Source organism: Emydura macquarii, unplaced genomic scaffold, assembly GCF_026122565.2.
Source record: "Emydura macquarii macquarii isolate MOO-44397 ecotype Brisbane River unplaced genomic scaffold, CSIRO-AGI_Emac_v2 contig_1644, whole genome shotgun sequence".
In the NCBI taxonomy this organism is placed as follows: Eukaryota; Metazoa; Chordata; order Testudines; family Chelidae; genus Emydura; species Emydura macquarii.
Window position 1 is genome coordinate 18,500,931 of NW_027131781.1, and position 24,530 is coordinate 18,525,460.

At 39.6% G+C, this 24,530-nt stretch overlaps 1 protein-coding gene across 5 annotated transcripts in view; it reads left to right on the forward strand.

The window, feature by feature from the left end:
* CEP152 (centrosomal protein 152) overlaps window positions 1-24,032 on the forward strand; it is a 51,891-nt gene extending 27,859 nt beyond the window's left edge. For 3 of the 5 annotated variants that reach the window (XM_067555797.1, XM_067555798.1, XM_067555800.1), the window contains 15 exons: window positions 767-895; window positions 1,003-1,133; window positions 1,301-1,429; window positions 1,591-1,726; window positions 5,862-6,053; window positions 6,729-7,016; window positions 7,654-7,785; window positions 8,437-9,087; window positions 12,323-12,497; window positions 15,986-16,165; window positions 17,220-17,310; window positions 17,403-17,509; window positions 21,378-21,534; window positions 22,243-22,346; window positions 22,619-24,032. In XM_067555797.1, the coding sequence (XP_067411898.1) occupies window positions 767-895; window positions 1,003-1,133; window positions 1,301-1,429; window positions 1,591-1,726; window positions 5,862-6,053; window positions 6,729-7,016; window positions 7,654-7,785; window positions 8,437-9,087; window positions 12,323-12,497; window positions 15,986-16,165; window positions 17,220-17,310; window positions 17,403-17,509; window positions 21,378-21,534; window positions 22,243-22,346; window positions 22,619-23,673 (3,657 nt within the window). In that variant the 3' untranslated portion in view covers window positions 23,674-24,032. The remainder of the gene's footprint in view (window positions 1-766; window positions 896-1,002; window positions 1,134-1,300; window positions 1,430-1,590; window positions 1,727-5,861; window positions 6,054-6,728; window positions 7,017-7,653; window positions 7,786-8,436; window positions 9,088-12,322; window positions 12,498-15,985; window positions 16,166-17,219; window positions 17,311-17,402; window positions 17,510-21,377; window positions 21,535-22,242; window positions 22,347-22,618) is intronic. The other 2 variants (XM_067555799.1, XM_067555801.1) reach the window with 1 other exon arrangement.
* Window positions 24,033-24,530: the final 498 nt, after the last annotated feature.

Sequence of the window (24,530 nt, forward strand, 5' to 3'; positions counted from 1 at the left end):
CTCTTTATTTACAGGCTTTTCTTCCCACCACCATTTACAGGTACAGTCTCTGGCCTGGGGCCACTCAGTCTCAGCCACCAGATCAGGGCAGCTCACCTCTACCAGAGGTTTCTGCCTCTAAGGCTGACCTCTCGCCCCTTCTGGCTACTGCTCCTACCACCTCCCTTCAGTGAGCCTCTGGTCAGCCCCCTGAGCTCCTTCCTGTGAGCTTTTACAGGGCCTGCCTAACAATCCTCACTAGCTGTACTCCCCCCTTTAATTAGGGCTCCAGTGGCAGAGGGCTGTCTAAACCATCAGTATTCAGCCGGTGCCCTGTCACAAAGGAGTAATCATTTGGGTCAATGTAGCATCTCTCCCATACTATCTTTTTTCTTGTTTATCTGTAAAGTGTCTTTTATAAATCAGACAAACTTGCTGTAATATGAAGAAAGACATTACTACTCAACACATTACATGTACACACTGTGTCCTTAATTAGCTGGTAGTTTGCATTTAACTCTGGTCCAGTATTGAGTGTACTTCTTGAATGAACCCAAAGACCTTACAAAAAAATCACAATATTGTAAGTAATCAGTCCATACGACAATAATTGATAGTGTCCTATATTCTGCAGTGAAGCCATTGCCTTTTACTGCTATTTTTTTTTTTTTTTTTTTTTTTTTGTATCAAGGAAAAATATGTGCTTAACATGTTAACTTCTAAAGCAAATATGTGTCCATGTATGTCTGAAGAATTGTTCCAACTCAGTTTTATGTTTTCTTGATAGCCTAAAACAAGTAATGTAGAAAATCTGACTGATGCTTTATGGTCCACACCATTGGCTTCTGATAATTTTCTTAAAGAAGAGCTTCTGAAACTTAGAAAGGTGAATCAGGATTTACAACAAGAAGCCGAGGTGAGTTTAATGTCACATTTTCACAAGGAAAAAAAGGTTAAAGATCAGCCGTATTGTCCAAAATGTGAAATTAGAATGCATTCTTTAAAATTCTTTCATTTGTATAGAGCTATAGTTCATGTATTCGAGAGCTTAAAGCAAGTGAGGAAAAACTGAAAATTGCAAATCAAGATCTGTGTAGTCAAATGAGACAAATGATTCAGGACTTTGATCGGGATAAACAAGAAGCCATTGACAGGTAACTTTGTTAAACCCATCTCCAAACTCTAACCACATGGCCTGTGTAGTTCCTCTTGTAGCACCTTTGTATAGAGAGGACAACATTAGACCTCATTTTTCTTACCAAAAATAAAAATTCAGTTGTCTTTGCTTCATTCAACTGTTCAACTTTTTTCTCAATCCTAGGTGTGAAAGAACCTATCAGCAACACCATGAAGATACAAAAGCCCAACTTCAGGAAGACCTCATGGAGAAGCATGCTGCAGAAAAAGAACAACTCATTCAGGCTTATGAAGAGACCATCTCACAGTTAAAGTAAGACTGTTATTGGTTTTGACATCCTTAATTAGACAGAGGGTTTACCATGGAGTGTCCCTTTTCAGTCACATTTCATAATTTTAAAAATAAATTATTTCAACATCTTGTGATTGTGTTTGTGAAGTTAAAGAATAACAATTAAAAATGATTTATATAAGGGCTGACATGGATGAGTTGAACAAGGAGATGATTGCAGTGAAGGAATGTTACATCGCAGTCTGTGGAGAGAAAGACACACTGGAAACCACTTTGCAGAAGAAATTTGACCAAGAGCAGCAGTCAAAGGAAGAGAAGGTACAAAAGAAAATATCTTTGATTAGCATGATTTCAGAGTGCTTTGTATTTAAACTAGAAGCATGGGAAAGGCATTGAATTTAATTACTTTTCCTTTTGGTTGAAGCATTACAGCATGAGTGAAGGGCTGGGTTCCACTTCTAGTTTTTTTCCATGGGCCAGGGTATAAATCTAAGTCTACGTACAAACCTTGAGCAGAATATCTACAGTCATTGGGAGTTGCCACAAAGAGAAATGATATAATATAGCTTTTATATAATAACTAAACTTTTGGTTATCCTTATTTGTTTACTCATATCTTATCATCACATTTAGAATTGTTCCATGGAAAAGTTATGCTCCCCTTTACGGCCACTGCTATTTCTGCCCTTTATTTTCTTTTCCTTCCTATCCTCCTTGCTGTTTCTCTCACACATCTTTGTGTCTATGCTCTGTTCTGCATTTCTCACCCTGCAACAGATTCCACTTTCCTGTGGGCTTAGCTTTTACCTCCTTTCCCATTCCATCTGCTAAAAGGATCAGCTGTTAAATAGTTAATGCTGACACTCACTGAATTGCCATTGTTAGATTTAAAGTTGATGTTTCAGTAAGATTAAAAGGCTTCAGGGGAGTTCATGTCTTCGAGTCAGCTGTCTGCAGACTTAGGCAGACATCCCTGTGTAGGCTTATTATACTAAATATTTGTCTGCACTACAGAGTTTTTGCCTGTATGTCTATGCCAGCACAGTGTGGTAGTGGAGAGGCACCATAAGATCACAGAAGGAGTTTGCTTGCATATCTACACAACTTCCCTGAATGACATTGGCTATGCCTACAGAAGCACTTATCTATTGGCAGGGTTGCGTCTACACTGGGGGTTTTGCCAACATAGGTGTGAACTGATTTAAATCGAGGTGACTTAAATCACCAAGTGGAAAGCCTCAATTTAAATCACTGATTTTAATTAACTTTTCCATTTGTATTTGATTATTTGCTAAAGAAAGGTGCGTTTTCATTGGTTGATATAACCATCAAAACATGTTGATTTACAGCTAAATAGCGTCCTTACACTAAATTTGGTACATTTTTTTGCTACCTAGGAAGGTACGCTATAACTATATACATTTATTTAAGCAATTATATAGCTTAATATTTTCAGATTCTTATTAATTGTACATTTTTAGTATGTTAGAAAATGGTGAATGATATATACCTTATTTACTAGATAATTAACTTTTCACTGGTGTTTTTTGTCACACTACATTAAGATGGTAACTGGAATTTAATTAAACACACAACAGCACAAAAAATAATAAACACAACAACCTAAAAATTTTTTTGATAAACATTTATCAAAACACATTTCAAAGTAACTGTAGTTAGTGAATGTAACTGATTATTTCAGGTCAGCTTGGGAAAAATTTCAAAAATACCTAAAATGAGACAATGGTCTCCTAAATTACTTAAGCTGTCCTTTAGACTTTTAAAACGAATAGATTTCATCCCCTTTCACCTCATTTTTATTCATAGACTGGAAGAGAGAGACAATTTTCCTGCTTTTTCAACTCCCAATTGATTTCTCAACTTTGAATGAATTAGTCAAACTGAAAAAAATATTCTTTCTGTGTCTGCAGAACAGGCTACTGCTATCAAACGCACGTTTAGCACTTCAACAAACTGTGGTATAGAAAGTGACTTCCACCAGTTCTGTGGTGTGACTTTCTTACAACAATATCAGCAAACATGTACTGCTTGAATGGTTCACTTCCAGCTCTGAAATTTATTATGGTTGGCATTATTGGGTGATTATTAGATGCCCATGTCATAGCAGCATCATCTTCTTAGGCATCTACCCTGGTACGTCAGGTTGAGAATATTGGAAAGAAAATAAGATGGAGTAAGTGCTTGATCCATCTGCTTCTTTACTGCTGCAATTTAATTTTGTTGTTGGGTATTTCTTTCTTCAATGTCTCTTGAAGGTCTTTCCAAATTGCAACAGCATCAGCAATACAGCGGCAGTCTTTCTGCAGTTTGTCCAAGGCTATGGAAATAGGTTTTGAGCATATTCAGCATATCTTCTACATTTTTCTTTAGTCGAAAGTTGACTATCATTTATTAGCATAGTAAGACATGGTAGATAGTCTGTAAAAATGGTGCAGAAATAAGTTTACTAACTAGTTGATCCAGACTGTCCAGACATGTCCACATCATAGTCTTCATAGTCATGGCCTTCTGAGGAGCATTTTTCATAATGTTGTTTCAGTCTGATAACTTGCAGCTGTTTATTGCACTGTTTACATTTGGCATGTGTTCCTTTTTTACTCAGAGGTATGGACATTTATGAAAATATTCCCAAATAGGGACTTTTTTACAACCATGGCAGTTTTTTGCTCCAGTTCCTAGGTGTCGAAATCAACACTACAGGCTTCACTCTGAAGAATGTTGTGCCATCTTACCGCGGTATCCTGCTTTGACACCAGTGTAGCTTTGACACTAGTGTAGCTCCTTTCAGGTTGCACACACTGTTCCTTCTCCCTTGTTACATAACTCCCCCGCCCCACTGCATTCCCACCCACAGAAAAACAAAAGAACAAACAATCCAAGACTTCTGCTCGTGTAACCCATGTGCATTTAGCACTGCAGTATTTTATTTGCTTAGAGGCAGAGCGGGAGGCAGTTGAGACATTACTGGATTTCTGTTTGTTTGTATCTCCGTCTATGTTCACATTCAAGGACACAAAGCAAGGCCTTTTACTTGAAGTGCCCAGAAGCAAGGGCTGGTAGTTAATGGGCAGATAAGTGTTTTTCCATGAGCTGGAGATAATGACCATATTTTCCTAAACTGAAACATTTTCCTGAGTGTCTGGCAAGCTTGACTCTGCGATGCTGGGGTTTGGGGTCAATCTGCCTCATACTTAGCACCTGTTCCTACCAGTGCCCAAGGAGAGGCAGAACCAGATGTGCCTTACCTGCCTGGCTGCCTCATTGCACATCTGGGCTGCTGCTGCTGCCAGCTCCTCCTGAGTGGCTCCCCCGGCCAGGAGCGGGGTGTGGTGGCAGCTCTGGTAGGGCTCCTCGCTGCCTGCCCTTGCTGGAGCCCCGCATGCTCAACTCCCAGGAGTGCCAGATCCGCATTCTCTGTCATGTGCTGCGGGGCAACTATTCACATTAGAGTCGCCGATCCTCACAGGGGTAGGGGGACCCACTCACTCCATGGGAACAGGTCTGGACACTGCCTGCATGGGACATAGTGCGGGAGCTGTGTAACCTCCCCTCTAATCCTGCACTGCCACTGTCCTTTAGCCCACTCCTAGTCCTTCCTCCTCCTGCCCCTCCCCGACATACCCTCTGGAACTGCACTAATGTCCAGTTTTGCCAAAAAAAAATCAGGACATCCAGTACAGAGCTTAAAAAGGGGATTGTCCTAGCCAAAATGGGATGTATGGTCACCCTAGCTGGCGGGTAAGTTGCTATGGTGTGTTTGTATGAAGAAATACTTCCATATGTTTGTTTTTAAACATGATGCCTGTTAACTCCATTTGGTGTCTCCTAGTTCTTGTATTATGTGAAGGGGTAAGTAACACTTCCTTATTCACTTTGTCCATACCATTCCTGATTTTATAGACGTCTGTTATATGCCCCCAACTCATCTCTTTTCTTAGTTGAACAATTCCAAATCTCTCCTCTTATGGAAGCTGTTCCATACCCCTAATCATTTTTGTTACCCTTCTCTATACTTTTTTTTCAATTCTCTTTCTCCTCTATAATGACAATGAATTAAAGCTAACCACTTTTTTTATACGTGATGTAGAATAGAACCTATTTTGTTTTTCTATAGTTGTATGAACTCTGAAGTGTTATTGGTGTATAAACTGTCTTCTTTAACAAAACAGCAAAATGAATGCAACTCAAAACACACTGGAAGCAGATACATTGACTCAGAAAAGTCACTTTTCTAATAGTCACTTATGATAATAACCACATTTTATCTTAAAATAGTTGTTTATCAAGAAGAAAATCTGTCATCCAGATATCAATGATCGTGCACAGGTTTTATAGTCTTAATAAGATCTTTTTCAACATTCCAGTCACTTATTTCTGGGGTATGTTAAGGTTGGCTAAAGTTTGTTCAGTTGTGTGCTTGAATTTTGCCTAGTTTAAGAAACAACTATTGGAAGAAAAAGAAGAATCTCTTAACCAGCTGAGGACTGAACTAGAAGAAAAGCACAGGAATTCTATTATAACAGCAAAAAGTCAATGGCTGAAAGAAAAAGAAGTCAGTATTAAGCAGCAGATTGAAAATGAAGTGATGTTAGCCAAAGCCCACTGGGAGAAGGAACAGAAAGAGGTGTGGCGCTTATACTAATAGACACAAAGAAGTTCATAAACTTTTTAGTGGACACTTAGGGACAGATCCTTATCTGTCATAGCTCAATTTAAAGTCTGTGGAACTACGATAACTTATACCCGTTGAGGATCTGCCCCTTTAAACCTAATCCTGAGAAGTACTGAGCTGTTGAAGTCAATGGGAGTTGTAGATGTTCAGCATGTCTGTATCAGGCTTTAATTTAAAATTAACATGTAACATTCACAATAACTGCACCGATCATATCTAAATATTTCACTTGAATTCTGGAGTGGGTGATTCAATATTTCTACTTGTAATTTGCTTTAGTAGCCATGCACATATTTCCCTTTTTTAAAACTGGCATAGGGACATAAAAGCACCCTGCCTTTATTACTAACCATACACTCTAAAGTATTAAGATTTGTTGAATTTAACTTGAACACTAAAGGGACCTGGTAAAAAGTGTTTCAAGACGCTTAAATTCTACTAACTCTTCAGAAATGGAAGCCACCTTGTCTCTACAGAAGCAACTTTGTCCTCTGAGCATGGGTGTTTGCTGTCTTTTCACAGGGAAGGGTGTGTACATCAACTGAGACTACATATATGACCAGTACTAATTCTAGTTTTTAGGTATTTCAGGGGTATTTTTCTTCTAAAAAATACTCTTTTATACAGATCAAAGTACAAGCTATCCAAGAAATAGAAAGAGAGTGGCAAAGAAGACTGGAACGAACTCTAGAGGAAACTAAGAAAGCTTTAACTGAACTCAAAGATTGCAGCATCCAAACTGACCAAGTAAACATCACAGATGAAACATCAAGTAAGGAGATTACAAAGATGGTTGAGAAGCAAAAATTGCAACTGGAGGAGGCACTGAAAGAAAAGGAGAAGGCTGTCGGAGAGGCCTTGAAAGAACTTGAAACAGAACTGGAGAGGAAACATCATGAAAATATTGCCAGTCAGGTAATATATACATTTCACCCTGTTTTTTTCTTTTACAGCATCCAAACATGCAAAGTGGGTGTCACCAAATCAGAATGGTAGTGTGTTGTGTTTGCTTGTTACTTACTCGCAGTAAATGACAACATAATTCTAATTCCTGTATTTGATTGCCTCATTCTAAAAATGTAAACTTCCTGTTTTCCTTTGTCTAATACTCTAGAAATTAACAGATTTTTGTTGGGATTTCAAAAATGTTATGAAAGATCTTACAGGCCAGCAGTTCTTTAGTTATGTTAATTTTAACGTTTTATGAACTCTTGAGTTATGTCACAGAGAATGAGTCAATACAAGAGTTTCTGAACTTCTGAGCAAAACTACTTGATGTGTTTTATTTAGTTAACTGGTTTAAAATATAATTAATGCGTCTTAATTCCTCTTTTATTAGTAAAGGAACCTCAAACTATAATGCAGTGGAATTTTTCTGCATCTGTCTGTTTTTAAATGGTCACCCTGGCACTCTACTCTCTGTAAACATTGGCAATTCAAACTGAAATTCAGTTTCTGTGTTAATGTTCTACTTCGCAGTGATAAATATGAAACCACATTTTTAACTCTAATGGTTAAAATGACCTCCTCTTTCTCCATTCCCCTTTTGAAGGTAGAAACAGCTTTGACCAAAGCTCATGCCAAGTGGCTGCAAGAATTAACAGAACTTGAAGAGTACAAAGCAAATCTAAAGGCAGAACAAGAGAAATGGGAAAAAGAACATGAAATCAGTACAGCAAAACAGGTAGCAGAGAATGTGTATTTGGATGCTTGGTAGTTCATGAGTTTATTTTTATATATATAATATATATTTGGGGGAGAGGGGAAGCTTAATTCAAAACAATTCAGTTTTCCAGCAGATAATTGGAACTGTGATTCAACAAAGCACTTAAGTGCTGTGCTAAATTGAGGTGTTAAAATTATGGGTAGATTTCTCCATTAGTGGAAATAAGCAGAATTCAAATGTTGAAACCCATTACTGGAAGCCAGAGCCAAATTGTTTGTTACAGAAATCCATAATAAGATAACTAGACCAACCTACAAAACTCTTCTTCTGAATGCAATAGGGAAACACCTGTAAGCATTCTTTCTAAAATAGCTGACAACTCTATTAATGTTTCATCTTAGTTGGAGTTTCTGTGTTTCCTTAGACTTCTGCAAGATGTTTAATATATAGTAAAGCTGCTTATCACATTGATTAGGTAGGAGAGGCACCGTATGTACACTTATTCAGCAGTACTATACAGTGTGTGTGTATCAACATTTTCAAACTGCTTAGTATACAGTGTTCATCTGCTATTTCTTAAAGTTTATGCAGTTATAGCCAAACATAACTAATATGAAAATTCTTAAGGGTTTGCTGACACTCTTTTAAAATATATTTTGTATTTTTTAGTTATCGCTAGTTCTTTCAGCAGCTGAAGAGAAATGGAAGAAAGAACTTGAGAACACAGAGAAATCTGGGACCAGAACCAAAGAGCTTGAAGAGAAGATCCTTTCTCTTAGAAGAGAACTGGAGCTAAAGAAAGAAGAAATCCCTGCAACTGTTAAAGCAGAACTAGCACAGGCTCGTGCTCAGTGGAACAAAGAAAAGCAAGAAGAAATCCTCCAACTACAGAAACAAAATGAGCGAGATTACCGTTCATTCTTAGATGATCATAGAAATAAAATAAATGAGGTACTTGCAACAGCCAAGGAAGATCTTGTGAAGCAGAAAAATGAATTGCTGAGTCAGAAAGAGGCAGAACTTAAGATGTGTCTGCAGCAAAAGCAACGAGAATGGGCAGCTCGGGAAACTAAGAGACTCCAAGAGGAAATTCACCAATATGAGGAGAAAAGTCTAATTGAACTTGAGTTCCTGTTAGGAGAAATCCATGAAGAACTAGTCAAGAGCAGAAATAATGAGAATACTTGGCAGGATAAATGTTCCAGTACTGCCCTTCAGTTAAACCACCAGTACAAGGAAAAGCTAAAGGCTTCCCTACAGAAGGCGCTTAGAGGCACAGTGTACACAATTCTAGAACAAGCCAAGCAAGAATGGAGAGAGGTAATGGTTCTGTAAATTAAAAATATAACTTCACCTACCATGAGAAAAGATTTCTCTGATAACTCTCATAGGACTTTGCCCATCCCCAAAGAAATTATATATGGTATTGTAGATCAAAAAAAAGTAAAACGATTGATCTTTTTATTAATCTATTCCTAAAGCTTTAGAAGAGAGATGGAAGACCCCCCTCTTAAATAAGTGAAAAAAGAGGACTAGGGGTATATCTTTGGTGACATTTTAAATATTTAAGCAAGACAAGTTCAAATTAGAAATAAGACACACACATTGTTAACAGTGAGCGTGATTAGCCATTGGAACAAACTCCCAAGGGAAGAGGTGGTTTCTCCACTTCTTGATGCCTTGATATCAAGACTCGGTGCCTTTTTGGAAGATATACTTCAGTCAAACACAAGTTATTAGACTCAATACAGGGATAATTGGGAGAAATTCTATGGCCTGCGTTATGTAGGAGACCAGACTGGTCTTCTGCCTTTAAAATCTATGAATAAATTTCTTGAATTAAGTTGGCAGCTTTAGAATATTTATTTGAAGAAATTCCAAAAATTGTCTTCCAAACTTAAATGGATTCTGTATTCTACAGGATCAAATATCCCCTTTAACAACTGTGTGCATATTTTTCGGGCTGTCAAACTCTCTTATGCATCATATCTAACGTTAAGATACTGTCACAGGTATTTTTAGTAAAATTCAGAAGTCACAGAGGTCTTGGAAAGTAATGGAATCCATGATCTCCGTGACCCAATTGTATCCTTAATTATATCCTAGAAACTAGCGGTTCTCTATCAGGGGGCTGAAAGGTCCCGTGGTGCCCCTGGGGAGCTGAAGTCAGGAGTGGAGCTGTGGGGCTGAAGCCCCAAGCCCCAGCACCCACCCAGGGGGCTGAAACCAGGAGTGGAGCCGCAAGTCCTGGTGCCCCCACAGGGCTAAAGCCTGAGCTCCCTGTCCTGAGCTTCCCTCAGCTGAAGCCCCGAGCCCACCCCCCACCTGGTGGCTGAAGTCAAGAGCCCTGAGTCCTGTCCCTCCCCCCCCAGTTTGTCTCCTGCAGCTGAAGGCCTGAGCCCTACAGGGCTAATGCCCCAAGTCTCTCCCCCTACCTGGTGACTGAAGCCAGGAGCCCCAAAGCCCCATCCTTAGGGCCCTGGAGTTTTTATAGCATATTGGGGGGGCCTAGAAAGAAAAAGGTTGAGAACCCCTTCTATAAACTGCTGATATCGACTTGGTGTAGTCCTTTGAGTAAGAGTTTAATATTGTCTTTAAAAAATGAACCCAGAAAGCTGCCACCTACCCCAACTATATACAATATCTATTTACAGAAGGTATATTGGGAGCGCAAGCCTACCCAAAACACTTCAAACCACAAAGAAAAATATTTTATCCTTGTTCTCCTATTCTAACTTGTATTATGAAAAATGCAACATAATACAAAGAAAATAAACAGTAAATAACTACAGCTGGATTTGGGCTCACAACCAGAAGATTAAATGGCCAGATAGCACAGCATTCACACAGACAACAGCTTCTTGTCCCGATTCTGCTCTGTCACTATTGCAAACCTGCAATAATTCCACTGAAGTCAGTGGAGTTATACTCGTGTAAAACTACTAGGAGAAGTATTAGGTCCAATGTCTAATTCTTTCATAAAACCAGGTTGCCATCTTGATGTCACCAAATTCTACTCATTGTCGTTCTATTATACACTGTTAATTTGAACATCTTATTGTCGCTAAGGGCCCTGGTTTGTCATGTTTGTGCTGATTGCAATGTTTCATCAAGAAGTTTATCCTGGAACGCAATTTTACATACCCAATATCACTCTCACCAAATGGACAAACCAGGCTGATAAAGCAGTAGCAGATAATTCTACTGCTTTTCTGATCGGTATTGCGTGTGCCAGTGGGAAGAATCCTCTCAACCTTGTTTGTAGTACTGACACCTGTGTACAACAGCTACTTCATTAACTTTGTTGAGACCATCACACCGTGAATAAGTTGCCTATTTCTGCTTCTCTCTCAGATATTTAAAAATTAGAGAGGGCAATTTTTAAATCAGTCATAAAAAGAACCTACTACAGACTTGGAAAATTGTTGAAAATGTACTGTCCCAGATTTAAAATAATCTTACCCGACTTTACCATGATAGTAAAAATTCTGGTCTTACTTGCTCATCTTCACTCTGAAAAACATCTTACCCAGTCTTCTGAAGGTGAGTAGGCAGAATAAGTAAGCAGATAAGACGTGGCTAAGGAACTACTTGTCATAAAGCTGCTACCAGTATGTGGTGGGGCAACCAATTTCTGTTAAAGATCACCCCCTTCTCAGCAGAATTAATAGTCTATATATTTAAGTTTTCTGATGTAGTCATAAAATATTCTCAATGCATATCAGATGCATAGAATCAGGAGTTTTTAAACCAGATGTACCACTCATAAGTAAACAGTGAATCTCATTTCAAACAGGACTATGTTAACATGCATTAGGTACCTGTTAGTTCACATTAGCCATGTTTACAAGGGGCAGTTACAGTGTAACACTTTAGTGGACACTGAAAATTCACATGCCCATGGTCCCTACTACTTGTGTAGACAAACCTTGAGAAGCAAAAGCCTTAGTGAAAGCCCTTGGCAAATAATCAATATTGTTAATATTCAATTGAACTTTTAAAACTACTGATTATTTGAACCACTTATCCAATGAGTTCCTTGTAATTCCTTAGCTATCTCCTCTATTATATTTGCCACAACTATGGACAAGGAAGTGAAATTATCTTTTTCTGTCCTTCTATGGTTCCTAGTCAAGCAGGAGTTTTATAAATAGGATCTGATTCTTTTCCACTGGACGCATCTTTGAATAATTTCAGCTTGTTTTAGGCCCTACTTGTTTCTGCCATATTTAGAAACTGAATGAAGCTTACCAAACATACCATCAGGATGACAAAGTACTGCTGAGGCTGCAGATTTGACTAAGTGGTAAGCTGATACTAGAATACCCTTTCTCCTTCTATTTTGAGTGAGCAGTTTTAGAACTACAATAAAGGTTTACCCATCTTGATAGGCTTCTAGAATGAATTTGTTCAAAGCTAATGGAGGCATTGTAGGATGGTTCATTTGTGTTTCCTACCCAGACTCTTTCTGGGCGTGGCTATTTATTTATTTCTCCATGAACATTATGATCTGTGCTACATACTGACTATTCCTAATATCTAGTTTCAATTACAGAAACAGGAAGAACTGATCTTCAGTTTAAAAGAAACAGAGCACTCTTGCATGCAAAATGGTGAAGGAGAAACTGGGGACAAGGCAAGACCATCTCTGTATGATGTTGGCCACCAAGTAGAAATACAAAGAATGATAAGAAGGCAGCCACCTTTGCAAGACACTGAAATAGATAATGGTATCCTTGGTTTCGTTTTTCAATTAAATCTTATAAATGTCATTGTGCAGCATGTAAAATGTAGTTTTAGATAGCATCAATCTTTTTTGTAATAATACTTGTCACTTGTAGCTAGAATCACAAAGGAATATAGGCATGGTGATGCTGAGTGTCACCATACTGAACATTTAGGCTCAGAAAATCATTGCAATTTACAAAGCCTGGGTTAGGCACCTAGGCTCACTATACAATGAATGGGGAGAGAGAGGCACCACAGAATGGGATTCACAAAAGCTAGCATGCTAGGTGGCTCCTCGAAACTAGCCAATGGGAGGTGCCAATCCAAGAGGATGTGTGCTAAAACACAGAGAGAGGCTCCTAAATCCAGGATGCAGGGGGGAGACTCTGCTGCAAATACACTCTTGGTGCTAGGCACTTTTGCCATTTTAGCAAGAAGCGGGGAGGGTGGGAATAGGAATAGCAGTTCCCTAATAATGTTTAGCTCTTTGGTTAGGGTGCTCACTTAAGATTTGGGACTCCTAAGGGAAAGAAGGGATTTGAATAGGGATCTGCACTTCTCAGATGAGTGCCCTAATCCCTGAGCTATGGGATGTTCTGATTGGGGCTTGTAATCTTTATGTTGAAATGTTTCCAATGAATATTAAGTTGTTAAAGATAAAGGTGCAATAAAACCCAATTTAGTTTTCAGGTTCGAACCTCTAGGTCAGTTACAGACAATTAATTTAGTAGATGACCTCTAGGTGACACTTTGAATGGTCAAATCAAACTTTACTCATAAGAAAAATGACTAGTTAAGCAAACAGACAGACAGACAATTCCCACTTACATAATATTACAATTATACTTACACTCAAAGAGGAAATAATTTATCAACGGGTGATCAGTCCACTGACAACAGAGTGAAGTATAGCCTTATAATCCTGGAACCTCATGGTACTCTTTCAGTGTTAACTGGAACTCTCTGCAATTTTAACACAACTACTCCTTTTATAATCTATTATAGTCTCTGCTAATTAACATTGTCTAACCATTACTATAGTTACGATTCTGCTCCTTCTTATTGGTTTTTTACTTTACATATTATTTAAATTGACATCTACGCCAATGTCCTTCCCTTACTATCAATATATATAGCATTTTAATAAAACATTCACAGTTTTAAAAAGATTCATAAAAATCCTTGCTAAAACCAGTTATAACCAAAACATAGCCCCAACATAACCTTGGGTCATGTCCTTGCAATCTTCCATTTTCCCATCTTATTGTCTCCAACTTATCTCTAACTTTCTCATATTAGCAACCTCAATTTCCCAGACTCCTCTACACTTAGGTCAAAACCTAATTTCTACTTAACACAGGCTACAGACTCCCTCAGTCTCTCCTATTTGAAGTTGTTGCAGTTTGGATAAATCATTAGTCATAGGGCCAGAGAGAGACAGCAAGCATGAGATTGACTGGCCTGCTGGTGAGAGCACTCACTGGGGAGGCAAGAGACTCAGGATCTAGTCCGTCTGCTCCAGCGACCTTTTACAGTTACTTATCTACAGTGAAACAGCTTTTAATAGGAGAGACTGAGGGAGCTACATATCAGAATATCCCATAACTTAGTGGTTAGGGCACTTGCCGGAGAAGTGGCTGATCCCTGTTCAAATCCCTTCTCTTTCTCAAGTGGAGGCAGGACTTGAACCAGTGCACTCAAATCCCAGGTGAGAACTTTTAGCCCAGTGGCTAGTGTAACAAGGGAGGTTCTCCTCCTTCCTAGCTGTTTTGTTTAAGCTCATCAATGGGAGTCTAAACCAATAGGCAAAGTCTGAGCACTCCCACTGGATCAGGCCCCACAAGCAAGTTAGGGGAATGAAAACCTATCTTCCCCTGGTTCATGAATCACACTGGGGCTTGAGTGCCTCGTGTGGAGTTGCAGTGTGCGTGCTCAGAGGCAGAAATGTAGGCACCTAGGGAACTTTTACTTCAAAAATTTAGAGGCTGAACAAGTTAAGGTGCCTACAGGATTTGGTGGCAGCTGAATAGGGGTTTTGTGAATCCCAGAGGAGTCTGATTCTGGAACTTAGTCATCTACAGTGGCAGTAGACACCTAAGTCCTTTTGTGAATCTAGCCCTTAATGATTTATGAAATCAAAGGGCAAATGTTCTGTTATAATTAGTGAATATATGGATGATGCAGCACACTTTTACTATGTACCTTGATTTTTTCCCCTCACTTTGAAAGTGTCTCAATACTGCACAAACTTCTATTTCATTAGAAACAGAAAAGCTGCAGTGACTGTAGGTTACTGATCTGGTGATAGAATTTAAGTTTTTATTTTTAATGAAATATTCTATGCTTTCTGGTTTTAAAGACAGTCTTCAGGATGTGAGCAAGTAGTAGATGCCATCTTTGGCTCTGAATCAGAATAATAACTCAAAGGGGGGAGGAGGTGGACAAAAGAACATAAATGTCATGTTTTGCACCTAAGAAGTCCGTGATAGATTGGTTGTAGGCTGTTTATACAGGATATTTTCTAAATCAAAACCTTACTTCAGGTATGGATAGTGCAAAAACAAATGCTTTGGGGGTCAAACTACAGTATTCCCCCATAGCATGGGATGAGTCAGGACTTCTATGTTCATGTCATACTCTGTCATGCTGGGTGAATCCTGATTCTTGACTTTGAAGTTCAGATTTTTTTTGAAAATCATGTAATAAATGGTCTAGAATAATCTGATTTTTATAGTATTTGAAGTTAAACAGATATGTTGTAGCCCACTCTCAAAGGTCTTGTATACACTGTGCAGCTGGAGAGAAACATCACAGGAGGCCCAGGGACGGCACAAAACCCTCTCTGGGGTTTCTTGTTTGCTTTTAGAGTTCTTGGGCTACCAAAAGAACATAAAACAACAAAACCCATCAGAGTCCCTAGCCCTATACCCATAATGCGGTTTAAATGCCTTCACCACCAAAATAACAAACCATTTTTTAAACACAAAACAATATAACCAGTGCAGTTCTTCTGCTTCTGGAGCTCCCTGTCCTGGCTGTAGAAACAGCCCTTTTCCCTCTCCTGGAAGTAGCCCAGTCTGTCTTCACATTTCTTAACCTAACTAGGCTCAGCTGAATGTGATCCTTTCCAGCTGGAGTGCCTCCCTGAGATGACTCCAAGAGCCTCTGCTGGAATTTAATTTAAAAAATATACAGTCCCAAAATCCATCCCCCTGTCTGCATCAGTGGGACCTTCCCTCTACACTCATGGCATTGCTGGGATGAGTACATTATGGCTGCAGTGTGTAAAAAGACAAAACTTCTAGACCCTCTCACAAATACTACACTTGGATCATGTGTCTACTGCCTCCTATGAGAGTTTTAGTTAGATAAATAGTGTACACTTTCCTAAGATGTAAAGGAGTACCTAATTTAAACACTAGAAATGGTATGCTTGATTTTGGTTCTCTTGATTCTATGGCTGTGTAACTTGTAGTAATTACTGTTGCAGATCAGAAATGTAAGAAAAGGAACCTCTGGTCTCATGAAGATTTTTGCTGTGAGCACTGTTGCCAACAGCTTGAAAAAAAAGAAAGAGAATGCCAGGATCTAAAAAGAAAGCTGGATAAAGTCTGCAGGCACCTTCAGCTTGCAGTAAGGGAACACAGAGCTAAAGTCGAGCAAATTCGAGGTTAGTATTTCTACTCACCTAAATAGAATTCTGAATGGTTTCCTTTTCTGCTGGTTATATGAATCTACCCTTTATCTTTGAGCTGTACAGTACAGCCGCTGTAATGGTACATAGCTAAATAACTCTTAGCCCTAAGAAGTTAACTTTCTAATAGTAATCCATCAGAACTTTCTTCTAAACTTCTATGTCCTGTGGGCTAGCACAGAGCTCAGTGTTTTGATTAATTCTGTGCTCTCTGAATGAGTGTTCTAGGAAAATTAACTGATAATGGATGTTCTTCGAGTAGTATCCTTATGGGTGCTCCACTGTAGGCGCAGCAGTACTCCTGTGTCTGGGATTGGAGATCTTAATCAGCAGTGCCTGTCAAACTGCACATGTGCACCTCCCCCGTCTCGCACTGTGAACGGGATGTATATATAGCACTGTGCGGTTTGACCGACCCACCACCCCATTCCTTCTCCACCTTTGCTCTGGGATGGAAGGACAGGAGGAAGAAGCTCCACCAACACTGCATTTCTCTTCTTCCCCGATGAAGCTATCGTGCCCCAACTTTCTACTACTGCTCTGTGTAGCTTGCGTAACTCCTGTTGACTGCTGTGCTTCTCTTCTGCGCGCCGTCTTCACTGCACTGCGCCACTTGACGGGGTGGTATACCAGCGTCGACTTCCTGACCGATTGAGCGGGTCTACACTGACCGCTCAATCGATCCAGAAAGATTGATCTGATGGCAGCTACTTTAGACATACCCTAAATAACCTTTCTTTCTCCCTAACGTTTTTGTTCTAACATCTCTGTGTGTCTACCTGCATCCAGAAGTAAAAATTACTCACAAAAGCCTGTCTACACCACCACTGAGCCCATCATGCTGCTTTTATATTCAGACTTCAAATGACCTATGGTCTGGTCAGTTCCTAAATATGTCATTTTGATGGTGTGACATGTTGAAACATTGAGCTCTTATCACAGAGGCAGTAATTTTACATAACCTATGAAGATGTTTAACTGGATTAAAAACATACAGATAAATTAACTGTCTAGATCTTGTTTTTTGTAGAAAATGAGAGAGTTCTAGAGGCTTTAATGGAAGAGAACTGTGAGATGAAGGCGAAACTCAAAGATCCGAAAGCATGCAACACACCACCAAGGTATTTTTAAAAAGTCTGAACAAACTGGCTTCCATTGACGTCACCCTACCAATGTTGTGGTTATAAGTACTGCATGCTTTGTGTGCTTTCAGGTCATTGTCAGAGGGGGCTATTTCAAAACCTTGCACTTCCTGTGCTGGTGTTAAAGGCTTGGAAGAAATGCGCTCACAGTACATTAAAGCTGTGGGCAAAATTAAGGGTAAGTGCTAATGAGGGTTAGTTCACACACAACTGCAAATCACACTCTCCTCAGCAGCCAGTTCATGCAAGAATCCAAACCAGTGTCAGATTTCTGATTGTCTGCTGAGGCGTGAAATTTGCTGCCTACTGAAAAATTTCAATAGGGTTATTTGCTACTTTTCACCTTTCTCTTCCCAAATAACCTTAATATATGGAAAAACAACGAGAGTCCTATAGCACTTTAAAGACTAACAAATTTAATTTCTGCATGCATAAGCTTTCGTGGGCTGAAACCCACTTCATCAGATGCAAGAAATAGAAATCAGATAGGGATTATATATATACATCCAAGGGTAAGGAACAACAATGGGGAGGGGAGGTGTTAGTAAAGTCCATTCAGTTAGAGTAGATGAGGCCTATTCACAACCGTTGATTAGAAGGTGAGAATGTCTGAACAGTGACAATTACTTCTTGTAATGAGATAACCATTCCAAGTCCCTATTCAGACCCAGTTTGATTGTGTCAAGTTTGCCTATGAGTTCCAGCTCCGCAGTTTCACGCTGAAGTCTGTTTTTGAAGTTTTTTTGTAGAAGTATGACAACTTTCAAGTCAGCTACAGAGTGTCCTGGGAGATTGAAGTGCTCTCCGACTAGTTTATGGATGTTACCATTTTTTATGTCTGATTTGTGTCCATTTATTCTTTTGCGTAGTGACAGTCAGGTTTGGCCAATGTACGTGGCAGAGGGGCATTGCTGGCACCTGATGGCATATATTACATTAGTAGATGTGCAGGTGAATGAGCTCCTTATGGTGTGGCTGATGTGGTTAGGACCTGTGATGGTGTCACTAGAGTCGATGTGCGGGCAGAGCTGGCAATGGGGTTTGTTGCAGGGATAGGTTCCTGGGTTAGTGTTCTTGTTGTATGGTGTACGGTTGCTGGTGAGCATTTGCTTCAGGTTGGGGGGCTGTCTGTAAGCAAGGATAGGTCTGCCTCCCACAGCTTGAGTGAGTGAGGGATCATCTGCTAGGATAGATTGTAGATCCTTAATGATGTGTTGGAGAGGTTTTAGCTGGAAGCTGTAGGTGATGGCCTGTGGTGTTCTGTTGTTTTCTTTGCTGGGTCTGTCCTGTAGTAGGTGACTTCTGGGTACCCATCTAGCTCTGTCAATTTGTTTCTTCACCTGTCCAGGTGGGTATTGTAGTTTTGAGAATGTTTTATGGAGATCCGGTAGGTGTCTGTCTCTGTCTGAGGGATCGGAACAAATCCGGTTGTATTGTAGGGCTTGGCTGTAGACAATGGATTGTGTAATGTGTCCAGGGTGGAAGTTGGAGGCATGAAGATATGTATTGCGGTCAGTTTTGTTTTCGGTATAGGATGGTATTAGCGTGACCATCCTTTATTTGTATTGTTGTGTCCAGGAAGTGGATTTCTTGTGTGAACTGGTCCAGGCTGAGGTTGATGGTGGGGTGGAAATTATTGAAATCCTGGTGGAATTCTTTGAGGGACTCTTTCCCGTGGGTCCAGATGATGAAAATGTCATCAATGTAGCGTAGGTAAAGGAGAGGTGTTTGGGGACGAGTTTTGAGGAAGCGGTGTTCTAGGTCAGCCATAAAAATGTTGGCATACTGTGGGGCCATGCAGGTGCCCATAGCTGTGCCACTGACTTGAAGGTATAGATTGCCTCCAAATCTGAAGTTGTGACTTTGTCCTGACCCAGAACTAAGTTCAGCTACCAGGTGTGCCATATCATCAGCAGGGAAAATGTTCCTGATGGCTTATAGTCGATCTTTGTGTGGAATGTTGGTGTAGAGAGCTTCTACATCCACAGTGGCTAGGATGGTGTTTTCTGGGAGATCATCGATGGATTGTAGTTTTCTCAGGAAGTCAGTGGTATCAATGAAGATAGCTAGGAGTGCTGGTGGCATAGGGCCTGAGGAGAGAGTCCACATAGCCTGACAGTCCTGCAGTGAGAGTGCCAATGCTTGAGATGATGGGGGTGGTCCAGGATTACTAGGTTTGTGGATGTCGGATAGCAGATAGAATAACCCTGGTTGGGGCTCGGGGTGTGTCTGTATAGATTTATTCCTGTGTTTCTTTAGGGAGTTTCTTAAGTAGATGTTGTAGTTTCTTTTGGTATTCCTCAGTGGGATCGGATGGTAATGGCTTGTAGAATGTGGTGCTGGAGAGTTGTCTGGCAGCCTCCTGTTCATAATCCGACCTATTCATGATGATTACGGCACCTCCTTTGATTATAATGTCAGAGTTGTTATCGAGGCTGTGGATGGCGTTGCGTTCTGCATGGCTGAGGTTATGGGGCAAGCGATGTTGCTTGTCTACAATCTCAGCTTGTGCATGTCGGCCGAAACACTCTGTAAAAGTCTAGTCTGTTGTTTCGACCGTCAGGAGGAGTCCATGCAGAATTCTTCTGCTTGTAGCGTTGGTAGGAAGGTATCTGTGGGTTAGTGTGTTGTTCAGTGGTATGGTGGAAATATTCCTTGAGTCGGAGATGGCAAAAGTAGGATTCCAGGTCACCGCAGAATTGTATCGTGTGTGGGGGTGGTGGGGCAGAAAGAGAGTCCCCGAGAAAAGACGGACTCTTCTGCTGGGTTAAGAGTATAGCTGGATAAATTTACAATATTGTTGGATGAGTCAAGGGTATCACAGTTGTGGTCCCTTGTGGCATGTAGGAGTTTAGATAGTTTAGTCCTTTTTCCTCTGTAGAGAAGCAAAGTGAGTGTTGTAAATGGCCCGTCTTGTTTTTGTAAAGATCAACCACATGAAAGTTTCTGTGGAAGTTTGGCCATTCATGAGATTATCCAGCATTGAGTTTTCTTTCTTGATCTTCTCCTGTTTGCTGTACAGAATGCTGATCAGGTGGTTCCGTAGCTTTTTTGAGAGTGTGTGACAGTCTCTCACCATAGTCTGTATAATATGTCGATCATAATGGATTTTTCATTTTCAGTCCATTTGGTATGATGTCCATTTGTTTGCACTTGGAGAGGAAGATGTCTGTCTGTATCTGTGCAAGTTTTTTCATGAAGTTGATAGATTTCCATTTCATATGGCTAAATTCAGTGCCTTCCATGGTGAAAAGTTCCAGAGGGGTAGCTGTGTTAGTCTGTATACAGCAAAAACAACGAGAGTCCTGTAGCACTTTAAAGAGTAACAAATTTAATTTCTGCAGGCATAAGCTTTTGTGGACTGCAACCCACTTCGTCAGATGCAAGATGGAAGAAACCTGTGTCCCCTCTCCTTGCACCAAGTGCCCCTTAAGATCACACTCTCATACCTCACATTGTATGCTCTCCTTGATAGATATTAATTTTTTTAATAGAGAGAATGCAAGAGGTTGAATTAACCTTTAATCCTATAAAAGACTCACTGCAACAAGTATGGGCCTGATTCTGCTAGCCTCACTTACCTTATAGTATATTACTACATGTCAGTGAGGCTGCTGTTATAGTAAAGTGCTACACATCATGAGGGAGACTGGCAGACTCTAGCCCTATACAAATTGTTTTAAGTTATCATAAATGGCAAGGGTTGCTTTGCGTCATTGCCTTACTTAGCTCTATTTTTTCTTCCACACTATAACTTTCATCAAATGACAAACTCCTCCCCCCCCCCAAACCCCCAAAGAATTTGTTCTTGGGGATATTTCATTGTCCCGTGTCTCATCACCACATTCCAGGCACTGTGTTTTAGCCACTCTCTTTTTGGCTGAAGAGGACTAGATCAAATGCCATTCCTTGTTTGACCGTAGTGGTTACTGTTGAGTGCCAGCCACACTACCATTGCAACATTCCTACCCTCATCTCCTTACCTCTTGGCCAGCTTGTCTCAGATCCTTTTGAGGTGCCATACTAATAAAATTATATTTGTGTAGATGATATGCTTCGTTATATCCATGAAAGCAAAGAGAGAGCAGCTGAAATGATTAAAGCAGAAGTTTTAAGGGAACGCCAAGAGACTGCCCGGAAAATGCGCAAATACTATTTGATTTGTCTTCAGCAACTTCTCAGTGATGGTGGGAAACATGAAGGGTGAGTCTCAAACAGATACATATGAAATTATAGTATAGCATATATACTAGAAGAAAATAGAAATATACAAGAATATAGAAATAACTATATTAAGCTCCCAATCAGTTGCCCATTGTTTATATACTCTGAGGTTGCACTGGCCTGCAAGTCCTGCTAGTCTGCTTTAGAAGCCTGTCAAATACATACTTTGGTGTGGATTCTTCAAGCCAACTGGTATCTTCTTCAGTGAACTTTGTGATTGAGACTGACCAAGTAACCTTTCTTGTTACCTTCTCAACAAGCACACTTGATTCTCCAGGAAGTTTCCTTCAAGTAAAGAGGGGTGAACATGAAAATATCATGTTGTGACTTCACAGCAATTGTGCAGTTTTAAAAAAAATAAATCTGGCTTTAAAGGTGACCTATAAAAGGAGGAGGAATGAGCGTGTGCCTTTTCTTGCTTGAAGTATTAAAAGGTTCCAGAATGTTTAAATGAAAACCAAAAGTAGCAGTTTTGGTTTGGTTTTTCCCTGGCTTTGCTGGAGGAATTGTCTGAGCTGGTCTCAGATATTGTGATTTTTCTCAAGCTTAATTGAAGAGGCAGGGTAATTTGAATTTCTAACACATTTTTCTCTGGAGTGTTTGTATGGCAACTGGCAAAACAGACTAGGGAAAGCTAGTTAGCTTCAAAAACGCTTACTGATTTTAAATATTCTGGGTTATCAACAGGGCTGAAAAGAAAATAATGAATGCTGCTAGCAAGCTTGCTACAATGGCAAAAGTGCTCGAAACACCTGTTCGGAGCACCCCGCAGAGCAAAAATGCCCACTCAGGTATGTTGGAGTGAAAAGTTGGTTCCCTTCCTTCGCCCTCTGATAGGTTTAATCCATTTAATAGTGAAAACACAGGTGGACAGTGAGAGGAAATGTTTTTGTTTGCTTTGCTTTGCCAGCATTTGAATAGGTCGTACCTCCAACTGAAACTTAAAAATGTGAACCGCTTGATTTGAGAACACTAGTATTGAAAACTCTTTTTATATAAACTGACTTTTTTCAAACATTGTTTCCTTAAATTAATCTTTTTTTTTTCTCCCCCCCCTCCTTAGCCTTGCTACTAAATTCTGAACTACCAACTGGAGTTGAGCAATCAGAAAGAAATTACATTCATCAAACTATGCCAGCCCATACGGAAAGCAAATCATGTGGTGAAAGTATTGACAAAAAAACAAGTGATCAAGTTGTTCAGAAACGTGTACCTTATAACTTAAGACAGCAGCTTGATGCGGTACAGGCTGAAACACAGTCTGGGCTTCATGTAAGAGTGACTTCAAATATCCAAAATAGTGGGAGCACTTCTAAACAGCCAGCTGATAATCCAAGAGATGTTATGGCCGAATTTTGTCCTGCTGAAGATGGAGGAAGAGACAGAAATGACTATGTCTCAAATACAGACAAAGGTCTGACAAATGCTGCTAGCACTACAGCACTTCAGAAGACACCCTCGTGTCTTCCCGTGGTGAAGTTTGGAAACACACATATGCCCAGCTGTATAAACGGCCTTTCCCAGTCTAGGCCAGCTCATGTAATGTTTGAGAATCAGACTCAAAGACCAGTCTTAAAAGAATTTAAATGTAACCAGCCAAATGGATGTTGGGAGGCAAAATCTGAGAAAACTCAGGGGTTTGATGTTCAAGAAACTCCAGTAAGGGATGAAGGAAGCTCTGCTGAATGGAATTCAGTTACTGGGAGTCTACATTTGGATAGTGGTGATATGTCCTCCTTGTATCCTGTGCAAAAAGCAAGTTCTAATGCACAAGCACAATTTATGGCCTCTGAACAGTTTCCTGTGATCAACTTGTTTTCTGATGCAGATGAAAATATTGGTACATTTTGTAGACAACTTACCAGCTGCAAAGCCAAAATTCTTAGTGCAAAAAGCGAAACCATACTTTACAGTAATGAGCAGCTGAACATGAACCCAGGACATAATTCATACCAGAACTCTGACAAATCAAAATCCAATGTCTCGCAACAAAACAGTGCATCACCATATTCAAATATAGGAAAAGGCTACAACCAACTTTCAAGGAAATTGATACTGGATGCCAAATCTTTTCAGCAAGATAGTGGCTTTGATAGCCCATTTCCTAATGTGGATTAACATCAATAATTCTTCAAACATTAGTTTAGAAGAAACTAATATATTTAAATGCAGCCTTGGAATGTGTGGAAAACCTATTGTTCTAGAAACTTGTGGGTTTTGTCCATTTTGTGATCTCTCAATGTTGTATGACTTGAGACTGTTACATGAACAATCAATCATATAAAATTACTTGAAATATTGATGTAGAGTTTTGTTTACCTTAGTCATCTGTCTTTTACAGTTGTGTACAGTATTTTATATAAGTGTTGTGTGTTTTGTGTTAAACAGAATCTATTTTTGTACTTCAAAAGCAGTTGTAGCTTGCAGTGCAATGTTATATTTTTATTTATATACAAATAAAACTACTTTCACTTGTGGTCCCTTTTACAATTTGGTATAAAAGTTTAGTGTGCATTAGAGATGTTTTTCAGAATCTGTTTGAAATGCTCAGGCATTTCATCCCTATAAGCATCACTGTATAATTTTTTTAGAATCATAAACATTTAGATATGGTTTTATAAAATGATCATCAGTCTTTTATATTCTGAATCAAACTCCAAGTATGTGTCTTCTCTTTGAACATAATGTACAGTGAAAGCTGGTTCACTTCTGACTGTGAAAAAGATCATAGCTTTGTTTTCAGTAAAGTAGGGTAACCTCATTTCACAGCTATCCCTAGATAGCATTGATTATCCTCTTAATTTAAATCAAAGATTTAGTAATATTCCTCATCATGATGCTTTAATAACTTCTGTTAAAGATCTGCTTGTATTTCATAGAAGATTCTCTGAAACACACCCTTTAGCTCATTCTGTCTCTAGCATATTTTTTGCTTTTGAGTTGCATTTGCTTTTCTTTCCAGGGACATTTATATG